The sequence below is a fragment of the Balaenoptera acutorostrata genome, chromosome 4, assembly GCF_949987535.1.
Source record: "Balaenoptera acutorostrata chromosome 4, mBalAcu1.1, whole genome shotgun sequence".
In the NCBI taxonomy this organism is placed as follows: domain Eukaryota; kingdom Metazoa; phylum Chordata; class Mammalia; order Artiodactyla; family Balaenopteridae; genus Balaenoptera; species Balaenoptera acutorostrata.
Window position 1 is genome coordinate 62,738,195 of NC_080067.1, and position 17,330 is coordinate 62,755,524.

The 17,330-nt window shown below is 40.4% G+C and overlaps 1 protein-coding gene across 1 annotated transcript in view; it reads left to right on the top strand.

Annotated features, from left to right (window-relative positions):
- Positions 1-13,081: 13,081 nt before the first annotated feature.
- Positions 13,082-17,330, top strand: part of KCNMB2 (potassium calcium-activated channel subfamily M regulatory beta subunit 2) — a 37,493-nt gene continuing 33,244 nt past the window's right edge. Inside the window, exon 1 of the mRNA XM_007182345.2 lies at positions 13,082-13,137. Coding sequence (XP_007182407.1) covers positions 13,082-13,137 — 56 coding nt within the window. The remainder of the gene's footprint in view (positions 13,138-17,330) is intronic.

The window sequence follows — 17,330 nt, forward strand, 5'->3', positions numbered from 1 at the left end:
CACAGCTCTTCACACTACAGCTATACAACATGGACCCTCTACTTCAAGAACTTCCAATCTCTCACCCAACCACCACATACTAGGCTCACATCAGTGAGCCTATTCAATTGCCCTTTTCAGAAAGTCTTCCTAACATTCTTCCTCTTCTTTGGTTGTCAATTTCCCCTCCTCCAATTGTTGGAGGTAGATATTACAACCTTCATTTTTACAGATAAGGAAGTTGAGATTCAGAAGGGTTAATTAACTCATTCCACGTCACAGTGCAAGGAAGGAATGAAAGTGAGAGGTAAAAGCTGTTCCATCTGCCTCCTTGATCCATGCTGCCTCTTTCCAATTTAGGGATAGACAGGAGGGTTGAAGAATAAATAGGATTCCAAATTCTGTCAGTCACTCATCTTCTTAGGTGGTTTATCTTAGTCCCGTGCATTCTTAGTACCTAATGTAGAGCCCAAGATCTTATATGCTACAAAACGTAAGAGATGTGAGCTCTTTAATCAAACTCTTCCAAGGTATTTATATTATTTATGGGGTTTTCTCAGTAACTAAATCATCATCACATAAGGCATTTTCCAGATAATTGTGAAAACTTAGGTTTAAAGGAGGACTAAATATCTAGTTTAATATTTCTAAGAGTCTTTCACCATAGAATCCAAGCAGTTTGAATAGGTTTTTCTTCAACCTGTATCCATCAAAAAAGAATCACTATTCCTATTGCTGAAGTTTTTCTTTTTTCCTTTTAAGTACAGGGCCTTCCACTAGGCCAAAGCAGGATTTAGAATTTAAAATATCTTTTCCTTTGCTTGCTTTGTGCCTTTTGCATTGTAAAAACTTACTTTTACAATTAGAGCCATTTGCCTTTTACCTGCAGCCTTAAAAACCTATCCAAGAAAACCAAAATACACAGTCTCAATATTGGCATATGACCTAGAATATCTCTGATAGCTCTTCCAGCTTTAAAATGCCAGTATTCAATGACTTCTCTGAATTCTGTCTCAAATCCCTTCAGTGAAAATAACGGCCTTAATTTGGCATATTAGATATTTTAGAATACATAAATAAATATTTATTTATAAACGTATAAATAAATAGCTGCCAATAATGTCAAATTCATTATTTTAATTAACCCTCACAAAAAATTCTGAAGGTTGCGTTAATATTCCCACTTTATAGATAAGGAGATTGAGACTCAGAGAAGTTAATTAGCTTGCATCCAATGTAATACTGATAGAAAAAGAGCAGAAATGGAGCTTGAACTAGTTTCTCCTGCTTCCAGAGTTCATGATTTCTTTTTTTTTTAAAGTTTGCTTTATATTCTTTTATTTTTTAAATTTTTACTGGAGTATAATTGATTTACAATCTTGTGTTAGTTTTGGGCATACAGCAAAGTGAATCAGTTATATATATATCCACTCTTTTTTTTCCTTCTGAATTTTTAATTTATTTTTAATGGATAAAACAGTTATGATCCAGGACTTCCCTGGTGGTCCAGTGGTTAAGACTTTGCCTTCCAATGCAGGGGGTGCAGGTTCAATCCCTGGTTGGGGAGCTAAGATCCCACATGCCTCGTGACCAAAAAATCAAAACAGAAAACAGAAGCGATATTGTAACAAGTTCAATAAAGACTTTAAAAATGGTCCACATCAAAAAAGAACCTTCAAAAATAAAAGAAAAATTTTAAAAGTTATGATCCAAAATTTTAAAAGTACAAAGCAGTACGTAGTGAAAAGTCCCCCACCGCAACACCCATCGCAGCTGCTCAGTTCTCCTTCTCAGAATCAATGATCAATTCCTAGTATATTCTTCCATACATATTTTTATGCAACTACAAACAAATGTTTTACATTTTTCTTCTTTTAATTCAAATACTAACGTACTGTTCAAACTCTTATGCACCTAAAATAGAGCTTGGAAGCAAATCTTAAAATTAAACACACATAAAAAAACAATGAAATAACTCTATCTCAGATTGCTATCATATCAGTACAGAGAAAGAAGGAATTTCACTAACTTATGAACCCAGTATATTCTGACCCTATACCCTTAGGGAGACATGTTTTAAGGATAAAAAGAACTGTAAAAAAATCAATTTTACTTATTTACTTGTTGTTTGGTAGTGGTACAGTGTAGTTATTCAGAAACTATTTTGAGAATATTGTGGAATAGAGAAAAACAGACAAATTGATGTAATTGGGAATCATGGGTTCTCATGTGAGAGAGGGAGATACAGATATGAGAAAAATGAGAAAGAAAACACTGTGCTGCCGGATTAAAATGATATTATGGACTGAACGTTTGTGTCTCCCCCCTCATTTATATGTTAAACCTCTAACATTCAATGTGACGGTATTTGGAGGTATCCACTCTTTTTTTTAGATTCTTTTCCCATATAGGCCATTCTAGAGTATTGAGTCGAGTTCCCTGTGCTATACAGTAGGTCCTTATTAGTTATTTGTTTTATATATAGTAGTGTGTACATGTCAATCCCAATATCCAAGTTTATCCCTCCCCCCTTACTCCCTGGTAACCATAATTTTGTTTTCTACATCTGTGACTCTATTTCTGTTTTGAAAATAAGTTCATCTGTACCCTTTTTTTAGATTCCACATATAAGCGATATCATATGATATTTGTCTTTCAGCGTTCATGATTTCTTACCACTATTCCACTTGGCAATAAAAGATATAAATATATCAAAGGAATCTTTGTCCCCCTGGCAAAAACAAAGGGCTGGGCTACTCAATTTGAGGCTGAAAACACTGAGTTCTGGATGCTGGTTTCCTCCAGGAGTAGAATCTTACACATATCATCAGTAGCCAGTTCAGAGCACCTACTGGGAAAGACAGTGGACAAATTTGATTATAGTTCACCCAAGACCTCCACAGTTAGACGGAGTAGGACCTATGAACCATACTTTCTTGCCCCTCAAATATCTCCCTCACCAATCTGCCATAGCACCTAAAATTTCCACTATCACAGCTCCCCTTTGAGATAGAGTGGTGGTTTTAACAACCAGGTTAGAGAAAGAAGGGGTTGGGGCGGCGGGGGGTGGTGGGCGAGCACAGCATAGAGAGTGGGAGAAATCATGTAGAAGAGCCTGTTGGAATCCTGACAACAAAACAAGCTTTCTACCCAAGACATCTGGCTCTATAGCCGTGCCTAGATCTATAGAAATCCTTTCCAAGGATCGTTAGGAGGCTCTCATTTTGCCTTTCCACTGGGTGCTTACTCTCTCTCTACTTTACTAGATTTCCCATGAGCATTACTGAATACTGCATTTAAGACATGAGCAGAATGTAAAATAGAAAAAAATTACATCTAACCAGATACAAATTAGAAGTCAAGTAAGTCATGGGAACAGACCTTGGTTACAATTTTCCAAAGCAGAACAAAATAAAATTTTTCAGATGAAAAGAACCTGAGAGTCATCTCCGTCAATTCTCTCATGTTACATATGAGGAACTGGAGGCCAGGAGGCAAAGGGCCCCAGTTACAGATGAGTCAGTGATTCCATGGCTTACTCTTTTCTCCACTGTTCTTGCCACAGAAAATTAAAGATCACATTTATGAGTGTCTATTGAATATATTTAACTGTGTGGACTTTTATACAGATTCTATTATTTTCTATATTTAATATATATTTAACTTATTCCCAAGAGGTAATAATAATAGCATATGCTTAATTCCTCCCATATTGTACTTTTCATATATTAACTCACATATATTAATTTCATATACTAACATAGATACATATATTAACTTGCATATGTTCATGTTATATATACAGTGTACTGATATAATATATATGACATTATTACATTATAGTATCACAAAGCATATATCACCATGTATATTAACTCAATCTTCACAAAAACTCTATGAAGGATATACTATAATTACAATTCTCACTTCACAGAATAGAAAACAGAGGTGAAACAGTATTAGAAATTTGCCTAAGGCCACATAAATAATAAGGAGCAAAACCTGAGTTGGGGCCCACCTGTCCATGTTCTTACTATTATGTTTTGCTTTCTTGCCCTTTTCTCGCACCTGCCATATTTTTCTACAAACTCTCATTTTCCCTCTCTTTGATGTGGGGAAGAATGTGGTACTCAAAGAAGAAATAAGTCAATGTTGCCACCATCATTTAGCACTCATTATGTATTTGATATGGATTTTTGCACTTGGTTTGCCTAGCAAAAACTGTACAGGTTGAGACAGCATGGGAGGCTTTTTCTTTGTGTGTTTTTTTAATTTTTTAATTTTTTAAATTAATTTTTATTGGAGTATAGTTGATTTACAGTGTTGTGTTAGTTTCTGCTGTATAGCAAAGTGAATCAATTATACATATACCTATATCCACTCTTTTTTAGATTCTATTCCCATATAGGCCATTACAGAGTATTGAGTAGAGTTCCCTGTGCTATACAGTAGGTTCCTATTAGTTATCTATTTTATATATAGTAGTGTGTATATGTCAATCCCAATCTCCCAATTTATCCCTCTCCCCCACTCTCCCCTTTGGTAACCATAAATCTGTTTTCTACTTCTGTGACTCTATTTCTGTTTTGTAAATAGGTTCATTTGTACCATTTTTTTTAGATGAGAGCATGGGTTTTGGAGTTGCACAGGCTTGGGTTGAAATTCTGACTTCACCATTTAAGAGCTATGTGACCTCAGACAATTTACTTCCTTTTCTGAATATCAGTTTCCTCTCCTGGTAAATAGAGCTCTCATAAAGGTTACTGTCAGAATTAAATAAAGCAATGCATATAAATGCATTATTTATATAGGTCTAAAGAAATACTTCATACCTTTATGTTTATTATTAGCATTTTTAGTTCTTCTCTAGTAAAAACTCTTATTATAGTTTATCTCCCTTGATTTTCGACTGAAATGGAAGCAAGAATTGAACCACGTTCACCAAGAAGAGATAGATGGTTTCATCATAAATCTGTCATTTGTACCAATCTAGAAGGCACATGTGAGTTATGAGCAAGTCTTCTCACACCAGCTGTGTATGTGTGATGCCCAATAGAGTGAATGTTTAACAATTAAACTGGTTTTAAATATGTAGCATGAAGGGAATTAAACTGAACACCAGATGTGATTATCCACTTGAAAAGCTCATTAAGAAGCGAATTATGGAATAGTGGACTAATTAAGACCACGTAGAAATGTGTTTTCCATTTCTGCATAGAACTTTTAAAACAATGAATCAAACAGAAGGGCCATTGGTATGGCCAATTTGGAAAAAAAAATTTTTTTTCTCCTACTTCCTCCAAATGGAAAACACTAACATTTGCTGAGTGTCTACTCAATGCCATACATTATTTTAAATCATCAGTATAGCAGTTCTTTATGATATCTGTTATGACTTCGATTTTCTTTTTTTTTTTTTTAATAAATTTATTTATTTATTTTTGGCTGCATTGGGTCTTTGTTGCTGCACGCAGGCTTTCTCTAGTTGCTGCGAGCGGAGGGGCTACTCTTCGTTGCGGTGCATGGGCTTCTTATGGCGGTGGCTTCTCTTGTTGCAGAGCACAGGCTCTAGGTGCACGACCTTCAGTAGTTGTGGCTCGCAGGCTCCAGAGCGCAGGCTCAGTAGTTGTGGCACATGGGCTTTGTTGCTCCGCGGCAAGTGGGATCTTCCTGGACCAGAGCTTGAGCCCATGTCCCCTACATTGGCAGGCGGATTCTCAACCACTGAGCCACCAGGGAAATCCCACTACTTAGATTTTCTTGATGAGAAACATGAGGCTCAGGGAAGTTTAACAGTGTATTTTGGTTATGTAATTAGTATATTGTGGAGCTGGAGTAATTATGAAGGGATTTCAACCTCAAACTAATTTGAATTTCTTTCAGTTAAGCCCTGAGATCATCATTTCTGATAGCTGTTATGACTGTAGCTGTGATGCAAAATTTACTTCATCTCATGCACATGCATAACAACCTTATATTAAAGCCCCCCATCCACACTTGTCTGACCAGTCTGTCTCCTGGTCCAGATAGACTGTAAGCTCTGTAAGAGAAGGGTCATGCAGTTGTGTTCATCAATATATCCCCAACACCCAGGCTCAGTGCCTGCCACATAGTTACATCTTCAATAAGTACTTGTTGAATGAAGAAATGAATGCTGATTTAACTAAAAGAATAGAGTTCAGCTCCACAGTCATCCTTTCACAGGTGGCAACACTGCAGGAGGGTGTGGGTGTGCGTGGGAGGAAGGAGTGTTTTGTCTGCAGTTATGCAATTTCTCAGTGACAGAATGGAATATTAGAAGCCTAGAGCCTCCAAACAGCTGAGTTCAATGAGCCAAGTTACTAGCAGGCTAAAGGACAGGTACATTATTTAACTTGAGTTGTGTCCTCCTGAAGCAGAAATCAAGCACATCACAATTACATGAACAACAGTTGGCCCACACATGTCACAGAAGTCATAGGTGCCTCCCACACCCGTCACCAGCCACAGGAGTCCATACGTGGTCAACCCAGCTATTAAAAAGCAGTCTGAGGACAGGAATAAAGACGCAGATGCGGAGAATGGACTTGAGGACACGGGGAGGGGGAAGGGTAAGCTGGGACGAAGTGAGAGAGTGGCATGGACATATATACACTACCAAATGTAAAATAGATAGCTAGTGGGAAGCAGCTGCATCGAATGGCACAGGGAGATCAGCTCAGTGCTTTGTGACCACCTAGAGGGGTGGGATAGGGAGGGTGGGAGGGAGACGCAAGAGGGAGGGGATATGGGGATATATGTACACCTATAGCTGATTCACTTTGCTATACAGCAGAAACTAACACTCCATTGTAAAGCAATTATACTCCAATAATGATGTAAAAAAAAAAGTAAAATTAAAAAAATAGAAAGCAGCCTGCACTAAAAATTCAGAGAATCATTCTTATTTGATTCTTCTCAAAGAGGCTATAATGTTCAGGGATACACTTCTTTACTTCTACAGGTGAAGAGCAAAGGGAACTATTCATTCTGTCTTCCAGGCATCAAATGGGGGAGAAAGGTATTACATTCCTGTTACGGCATTATCAAGAGACTATTCAGTAGCACGTGCTATTCCTCCAAATGATATCATTTAAGCGGTGGACAGAGAAACAGGAACCCAACAAAGAAATGGAATGAGCAGCTCAGGAGTGAGAAAGAGAACCAAGAGAGCATTGTTCTGTAAGTCAAGGTGGTAAAAGCAATTTTAGAAGAAGGAAACAACCAAAAATATCAAATTCTGCAAGCTGAGAGGCTAAATAAGGTGTGGAAAGACAAGAAGCTATTGGACATACCCAGTGGGAAGTTGTAGCACCCTGAGAAAGAGCAGTTGTGGTATAGCGCAAATGTCGTTCATTATTCTGACTCTTCCATGAACTATCTTAGAAGCAGAAATGGGTGGCTTGGTGCCTGCACACAGAACACACTTACAAATGCTGTCAAACGGACACCCGAATGACTTAATTAAAACAAAGTATAGTGGTTCATTGTGGAAGAAAACATCCCAAAGATATTTAAAACTGCTCTTAAGAAGTACCAATGTTTTCTAAATTCAATACCTAGGTCTAAAATTATCACCTTACTTTTGGCTTCTCCCTCCAAAGGCCCTGGAGCCGAAACAACTCAATTCCTAGGGAGAACATATAATTTGCCGTCTGCAAATGATAAAGTCTCACGCATTAGAAGCATTCCTAAATTTCTGTGCTTTGAGTGGCCTTTTAAGTTGTTGCTGTGATGTCATTAGTGTTACAATTTTACACAAGATTAGACATGTAATTAGGTGTTAAATAGTTCCACTGGCTCCTGCTTGCTGTTTAATAAAGCAGAGTGCATTAAGAGTATCCCATATGCGCAGCTCAAGGCCACTGACACCAGAAAACCGCATCTACTTTGCTCTTTCCCTGCCTCGTATGCCACTTGTCCTTGCAGCTGTCACCTCAAAGCCTCAGCACCGATAGGAAATGAGAAGCCACTGCACACAGTAGCACTCATAGAACTGTTACTCTCCAGCTGAAGCTTCTGGAAGCAGGGGGAGTCTCCATAAAGAACTCAAATGAAACCAGAACCTGAGAGTTTGTAGCAGTGTTTCCCACCTTGGCTGCACATCAGAGTCACCTGGGAAGCTTTTTTTTTTTTTTAAAGAAGGGAGTCATTATTTTTTAAAGTATTTGTTTATTTATTTATTTATGGCTGTGTTGGGTCTTCGTTTCTGTGCGAGGGCTTTCTCTAGTTGCGGCAAGCGGGGGCCACTCTTCATCGCGGTGCGTAGGCCTCTCACTATCGCGGCCTCTCTTGTTGCGGAGCACAGGCTCCAGACGCGCAGGCTCAGTAGCTGTGGCTCACGGGCCCAGTTACTCCGCGGCATGTGGGATCTTCCCAGACCAGGGCTCAAACCCGTGTCCCCTGCATTAGCAGGCAGATTCTCAACCACTGTGCCACCAGGGAAGCCCTGGGAAGCTTTTTTAAAAATTCCAATGCCAGGGACCCACCCCCAGAGATTCTAACAGGTCTGGCTTGAGATGTAGGCCCCAGGATTTTTTTTAATTCCGCCTGATGATTATACTGTTCGGCCAGCGTGCAGAGTCACTGCATTTATGCTCCTCTTGATCGGGATGGGTATCAAGGTGAATGAGGAAGTATTTCAGATGTCATTATCTCAATATCTCAGAAAACTGTTTTCTCTCTGCCACTGACCCATAAGAAAAAAAATCAATAGTCTCAATGTACAAGTACAAAGCACCATAACTGGATTTTTTTTTCTTTACAAAAATATAAAATCCAATTCATTTGCTCTTAAAATTATTAACAAGGGGAAAAGAAGTAAACTAATGTTTAGCATGTGCCTTGATTTACCTTAGGTACTTTTGCATCTATTAACCCATTAATCTTCCAAGCAACCCAGAAAGGCAAGTATTATTATTCCCATTTTCACAGCTGGGGAAACTAAGACACAAAGATGTTAAACTGACTTGTGCAAAGTCACACAGTTGGTAGGTGGTGAGGCCAAGAGGCAAACAAAGAGTCCCCGTCTGACTCTCCTACTCATATTCTCATTAGATCATGCTGCCCTTTCTAAAGAAAACCTTACTGAGTGATAATTCAGCAAGCAACAGAAACTTTCTGTCCAAGTCAATAAAAGAGACAGAGGGAGCAGGAAAATCAGGAGAAGGAAAGAGAGGAGGTGGGGAGCGGGAAGAAGGAACGGCATCCCGAACTAAGGAAAGGATCTGGAAGGAGAGGGTGGCTGCAGCCAGCAGCAGTGAGCCACAACACAGGAGGCCGACGTCAGTACCCATGGTCTTGTTACCAAGCAAGGGCTCGCTGCCCAAAGCCCATAAAAGCCAACACAATGGCAGCAGCTTTTGAGAAAAGAAAGAGCTTCACTGTGAGGTTGACCAACAAGAAGACAGGAAGCAAGGCTCTCAAATCTGTCTCCCAGATCCAGGGATCAAGGTGAAATTTAAAGGGTTAGAGGAATTTCAAACTTGGAAGCTGACTGACAAGTCTCGAATCAGTCCATATAAACTACTGGTGCTGCTGGAAGACAGATTTTTCTTATTGAAGGACTTCTCGCTTCATAAAGGTCTCTGGTGGCAAATGTCTATTCTTTGAGTTCCACAGACTGAAGATTCTTGGTCCAGGGTCATCCTGGAGACATGAGTTCCTGTCTTGCACACGCAGTGCTGTCTCTGTAAAATAACTCCAGGTCTGATTAATCAACAACATGTTTTAGGGAAACAAAACTAGTTTAAGCTGGTCAATGTTTTATGTATGCACTGTTTTAGTCATGCTTTCCAATAATAGACACTTATATGGTCAAGGTAGGGAGCAAACACAACCAGTGTGTCACTGTGTATCCCGCATTGCGCTAAAAGATGCATAAGACACAGCCCTGCCCTGGAATGCATTGCTCTAACAGAGGTAGGTACCAAGAATTGGAAGCAGAGCTGAGGAAGCTGTTTGTGTGGGTCAGAAAAGGCTTCACAGAAGAGATGACATCTGAGATGGCCTTGGAAACAGAGGTACGCACTCACCTGGCAGGAAAGGCAGGCAGACAGAACGTGTGAACTGAGTCAGGGAGGTAGAAGCCCACCGAGGTGTGTGCCTGAGAAATGGAAAGGGGCCCTTTATCAACTCCTGAGGCAAAGACATTGTTACATTCTCCCTGACTCCTGCTTTCACTCAAGGCCGAGATTATGTCTTTTAGGACATCTAGTTTTCAAACTATACTCATCTGCAATCATATAGTCATGGCTCAGCCAGGTTCACCCCAGTTCCTAGGTCATTTAATGATGGAATTAGATCCAGGTCTCCTCCCCTTGCCCTCGGCCCTGGGCATCCACTAACATGGATCTCTTTTTCATGCTAAGATTCCAAATTACAAAATTTTATAAAGTGCTTTCTTTGTCTCTATATCACTTTTCTAATCACAATTCAAATGAGATGCTCCTTGTCTTATAAAGTGAGCAGAGTTGAGGTGATTACTTGAGGAGCTCAGGAGGGCTGCATTTGAGCTGCGGGAACTGCCAAACCAGCTCCCGTTAACATATTCTCGGTGTTTCTCTGAAGCCTGGAACTTTTTTCAACCTCCACAGAACCTTTATAGTGTTATCCTTAAAGCAGCTACTCCTTTCAATTTTAATTAACAACAAACTTAGCAGGTTTTAAATAATGGTTTGTCTCTGTGAAAGAAAACTGGGGTGGAAAAACTCCAAATACACTTCTTAGGATAAGCTGAGGAGTCATTAAGTCCTTTCCAACAAATTTTAGACAGTTAATTAGAATAAGTATACCCTTCATCTCTTCCTTTCTGTATCATCTTCAAACAACAGAGCAAGGCTGCAATGCTGAAATAATGACACACAGTCTGAAGAGTATCCTAAGTATATTAAAATCACTGCAATCCCTTTCACTTTGAATGATTTCAAAGCATTTATAATATGGACTGTGTGTCTCTTAAATGCTGGCTAATAACCAGTAACAGGACGGGAGCTCAGTAACTTATTGCTTTCCCTGAACTGAACGTGTGACACTTTTCTTTGTCTGCTCCAACCCAATCCTTGAGGAGTGACTAAAGTGATCAGAAGATGCCACCAGAGTCAATGTTGAAATAGCTTCCTGAAAGTTTAAGCCAATCCTCATTCTTATGAGGTAGTTCATCCAGCTTACATTAAAATCATTCTTATTTCCTGAAAACTGACTAGTTTTAACAACAAATTTAATTCCTATTCTATTTTATGTGTTTTAAAGATATTCAAAAGGAAACCTAAATAACTTTAAATATCCCACATCCAAGTCATTTAAAGAGCTAGCAGATTCAACTTCTAAATCTTTCTGAAAATGTCTAGGGCATCCATTCAGGTGTATCTTTTCATTCCGGTCATGGGAGACCAAGGTGGAAGTCTGACTTCTTACATCTATACTGGTTGTCAAACCCCAGCCATCTCCCATGGCCTCTGTTCCTTCTATCTCTGATGCTGACCCAAGGGTTACAGAAGGAGATCTATTTCCAGACCTATTTCCAGAAAGTCAGTAGACAGTGATTTAAAATACGCTTCCATTGATTTTTCAATTTACTGAGTCACAAAATTTTGGAGCTGAGAGGGATTTCAGATGTCATCAATTTCAAACTTTCCATATTACAGATTAAAAACAACTAAGCCCTAGAAAAGGTAAGTGACTTTCTCAAGGCCACACAGCTAGTTAGTTTAAAAAAAAAAATGGGGCCAATAACCAACTACTGACTCTGAGTACATGCTCTGAGCCCTAGCTGCTTAGTGTTTCCTGCAGACCAGCAATATCAGCATCACTGAGAGCTTGTTAGAAATGCAGAATCTTGGGCCCCCTCTCCGGACTCACTGAATCAGAATCTGCATGATCACAAGATCCCCAGGTAATTCGTATGCACATTGAGAATCACTGGGCTAGACCGTAATGTGTCTTTCCCCAGAAAGCATGAGGATTGGAGACAAGTAGACGTGGGTCCACCTTTTCTAAATCTCCTAGAAGCATCATTTTTAATCTAAAAACAATAGCATTATCTACCTTGCAGGGTTTTCATAATATGAGCATAACATAGATATAGGCATATACATTTCATGATATATACATAGATAATATATGCAAACTGTCTGGCATGTAGTATCTAATACAGTATATAGTAGTTAATATTATTTCCAATCTCATGCTTACCATTAATACTGTGCTCAACCAAAAGGAAAGCCACGAGTGACTATGCATCCATGAAGGAATCACCTTTCTTCCTTCCTTTGTTCTATTTGTTAAATATCATTCTAACTTTTATATGTAATTAAGATTTCTATGATATTTCATATTTATAACTTCAAGATGACAGAACTAATCCCCAAGCCAAGTCATGACCGAAAGAATACAACAGTCCTCTAGTATCTTGACTCTGGATCCTATAAACCTGGCCATTAGGAGCCAGAGAATACTGCTGCCGCTGCTGCCATGATTTTCTCCGAGACTCAACTGCCAAGGGATGAACCTACAGATTTGGCAACAGTTGAACACATTTAAAAGATGATCTCTCGTCAGTAAGATGTCACATCTGTCAGCATCAAGGAAAACAGTCTGAAGAGGAACAGAGAAATAGAACAAAAATAGAACCAAACCTGAACCAAAATTTTGGAAAACTACAGAATAATAAACTGTACCAAATTATATTTTTGGAGGAGACATCTTAGAGGGAATATGGTAATAACATCAATTAGAAAACTGTGTTTCCCTAAGGCAGTGGCTCTTAATCCTAGCAGTGCATTAGAAACAACTAGGAGGCTTTAAAAAAAATTGAATGCACATTTCTGAGGGAGGGACACAGGCTTCAGTGCTTTTTAAAAGATTCCCAGTTGATTTTAATGTGCAGCCAGGGTTGAGAACAACTGCCCTACAGCAACAGAAACCTGGTCTTATTTAACATGAGTTACTGGTTGCTACTGATACACAGTTCCCCAAACTTTAAGTACTGGATTTAACTTCAGTGTGTACCTCTTCTAGGTCTTTTCGCCATTCTTCCAGGACTTCCACCATAAGGAAAGGAGCCCCTGGACCAACATCCTCTAAGATGTTTATATGGACCAGTGGCCGGACCTCTTCATCTTACAGACATGATGAGAAAAGGTAAATCACTGGGACTCTGGAGGCTTTTCAGAATCATTTAACCTGAATACCCAGAGAGTATGCCAAAGAGAAAGCGTTAGGCAACTGAGCTTTATATTTTGCAAGTGTTAATGTGGGATGGGCTCTACATTGAGGGAATAGGGTTTTAGACACTTTGGCTGTCCTCCTCCTTGCATTCTCCATGCTCACTCCTACCACGTAGCTTTACAAAGGCTGTTCCCTGTCAGAAATGCCCTTTACACATGCACATATACACACACTGGTCACTTAGCTAACTCCACCTCTGCCTTCAGATATCCATCCAGTCAGAACCTCCCACTATCCTCTTGACCAGCACAGAATTTGTGTTTTACTCTCCCTTGAATTTTCACCTCCTACCACCATACCTGGCACACAGTAAGTGCTCAATAAATACTGAACTGAAACAATGAAAATTGCATTTCAAGGCAGTGGACATATGGCAGGGAAGGAAAGCAAAAACTAAGAAAGAATGAAAAAAGGATAGACAAGTCCATGGAGCCCTCAAACTCCTTGGAAGAATAGCCTGGGGTCAGGGAGAAATGGGGGAATAAGAAAAAAAATTAAAGGGCAAAAGCAGTGATAATGAAAGACAAAATGACAATTATGCAGCTCAACTCAGCCCTCCAACTTGGGAGTAAATACATTCATAAAATTCTCTGGCCATTTTTAACATTTGGTTTCTCTTTCTTTTTTTCTTCTGCATCTCTCTCTTTCTTATTGACCTGGTACTATTATTTGGGTTTGATGAAGCTAAATTTTAAACACAACTGCCTATACCAACATATTGCAGCTTAGGCAAGGCTCACCTGCCTGCAGAATCTGACAGAAATCAGGACTGATAAATGGTGTTGGGCACAAGAAGAAGGACCTGAGGGAGGTTTACTTGAGTGTAAATTTTACAGCTGGTACTTCTATTTTTCCTTTTAAAAATCTGTATTTCCCTACAGATAAAATCCTTTAAAAATTCTGAAGGCAAAATTGTTCTTCACAATAATTACATGTTACAGAAAAAATTTGGAAGCAACTTTAACATTCACAATAGAAAATCTGTTAAATAAATCATGGACTGTAATATATCACTTAGCAGTTATAAATGTTTTGGCATAATATTAACTGACAAATCAAGTTGGAAAAGTGCATACATACTATAATTGCAGCCACAAAAAAATATATACATAGGAAAAGGCGTGGAAGGAAAAGTATGCTTCTTGCTACTGCATTTTCCAAATGCTTTGTAATATGTTATATTATCTTAACTATGGAAAAAATAATGATATGATGTTTAAGTAAAATTACAGCTCAGAAGGCAACTAGTGTTTGAACAAAGTCTTGGTACTCATCATGACACAAGCAGATCAACTGAAAATTTACTGTCTTTGTTCATCTCTAGGTTTTCACATGCTTTTTCTCAATGCTTAATCAAGTTACTTTTCATTTGCTTTCAAGCAACTAAGTTGAATCATCTTTCAGCAAGAGCTTTATTATAAGACTGAAATTTTGTGTCATTTTTAAATTCCATATTTTGTATGAAATTTCCTCATTTCTTTAAAAAAAAAAAAAGGTCACTACCATTGATGGTGCAGAAAGGCAGAGATTTTGTTGCCCTACAGGAATAGTGTGACTGTCAATGGCCAGTCCTCCTTAGATTTTGAAGGTTTCATCAGAGCAGGTGAAGCATGATGTATTTGTTTCAACTTCTATTTATTCTCAATGAGTAATTTAATTAAATACATTTTTCTATATATATAAATTTTTTACATACAAAAGGATTAACATTTAAGAAGCAATTACTCTGCACTGCATGTTTTCATAAACTGTTCTCTTCTAATTTGTAAGATAAGGATTATTATGCCTATTTTACAGTTGGGAAAGCTGAGGCTTAGAGAGTTTAAGTAACTTCCAAGGGTGCAACAACTAGCCACTGATTGAATCAAGATTTAAACCCAAGGTTGTACTCTCTCCCCCGCACCCCATGGCTTACATAGGCCCTTGTCAAACATGAGATATTTGGAGCAGCAGTGAACAACCAAGCCCACAGGGGGAAACTATGATAAAACAGAGTTGAAAATTGTATATCACAGGAGATAATAAATATGTGAATACGATATATTGGCAATATTTGTGGCATTAAAAGGAACAAATAATTAGCTTCATATCCTACACCAGTAAGACGCTATAAAACTCTTAAATTACTACTTTCATGTTTTTATTTTCAAAGCATGATTTCGGTAACTATGGCATTTAAAATAATTAAAATATTGACTCTAAGTAAATCATTTTCAGCAAGTTTTATTTATGGGATGGGGATGCCAAGGCTTATGAAATCAATCTGCATGACTTTGGCCTACAAAGTCAAAGACAAATGGAAAAACAGGCAAAGAATACAGCAATAGAATCCGACACTAAGCCAGTATGCTTAGTTTGATGTTGGTTCATTTGCCTGTACCTCTTTCTTAACCACATCTCTGTCTTCACCGCCTAATTCACAGACTCTTGTAGAACAAGGCTCAGATTTTAAAACTGACTTTAAATAGCAGCTATTGCTCTGCTTAACACTCTTGATGGCAGTAATCATGGCGATAAGGAAAGTAATGATGGTTGATAATAAATCTAGATAATTAATGTCCTCAAGTTAATTATTTGCAAATAAATTAACTAGGTTGTCTGGAAGCACTGCCCAGAACTGCTGGTAATTGTTCCACCCTCAGTTTCTTATTCTGCAAACCCGGCCTCTGTGTGTTCAGCTTCTCCAACTGTGTTCCCCCGGCAATCCCAGAGGCCAGGCAGCCAAAAACCCTTGGCTCCACTCCACACTGCCCTATTCTGAGACCAGAGACAAACTTGTCAGAATGTCGGCTTCCCTAGGATTCCTCAAGAGATGCAACATCAAGAAATAAGCTTATATAGGGGATTGGAGAAGATGGCGGAAGAGTAAGACGCGGAGATCACCTTCCTTCCCACAGATACAGTAGAAATACATCTACACGTGGAACTGCTCCTACAGAACACCCACTGAACGCTGGCAGAAAACGTCCGACCTCCCAAAAGGCAAGAAACTCCCCCCGTACTTGGGTAGGGCAAAAGAAAAAAGAAATAACAGAGACAAAAGAATAGGGACGGCACCTGCACCAGTAGGAGGGAGCTGTGAAGGAGGAAAGGTTTCCACGCACTAGGAAGCCCCTTCGCGGGCAGAGACTGCGGGTGGCAGAGGGGGGAAGCTTTGGAGCCACGGAGGAGAGCGCAGCCACAGGGGTGCGGAGGGCAAAGCGGAGAGGTTCCCGCACAGAGGCTCGGCGCCGAGCAGCACTCACCAGCCCGAGAGGCTTGTCTGCTTCCCCGCCGGGGCGGGCGGGGCTGGGAGCTGAGGCTCGGGCTTCGGTTGGATCGCAGGGAGAGGACTGGGGCTGGCGGCGTGAACACATCCTGAAGGGGTTAGCGCACCACAGCTAGCCGGGAGGGAGTCCGGGGAAAAAGTCTGCAGCTGCCGAAGAGGCAAGAGACTTTTTCTTCCCTCTGTGTTTCCTGGTGCGCGAGGAGAGGGGATTCAGAGCACCGCCTAAAAGAACTTCAGAGACTGGCGCGAGCCGCAGCTATCAGCGCGGACCCCACAGCAACAGGGGCACAGAGGAAAAAACGGAGAGATTCCCGCACAGAGGCTCGGCGCCGAGTAGCACTCAGCAGCCCGAGAGGCTTGTCTGCTCACCCGCCGGGGCGGGCGGGGCTGGGAGCTGAGGCTCGGCTTCAGTCGGATCGCAGGGAGAGGACTGGGGCTGGCAGCGTGAACACAGCCTGAAGGGTTTAGTGCACCACAGGTAGCCGGAAGTGAGTCCGGGAAAAAGTCTGCAGCTGCCGAAGAGGCAAGAGACTTTTTCTTGCCTCTTTGTTTCGCGGCGGGCAAGGAGAGGGGATTCAGAGCGCCGCCTAAACGAACTCCAGAGAAGGGCGCGAGCCGCGGCGATCAGCGCGGACCCCAGAGACGGGCGTGAGACGCTGGGGCTGCTGCTGCCGCCTCCAAAAAGCCTGTGTGTGAGCACAGGTCACTCTCCACACCGCCCGGTAGCCTTTGCAGCCCGCCACTGCCAGGGTCCCGGGATCCGGGGACAACATCCCCGGGAGAACGCACTGCGCGCCTCAGGCTGGTGCAACGTCACGCCGGCCGGCCTCGGCCGCCG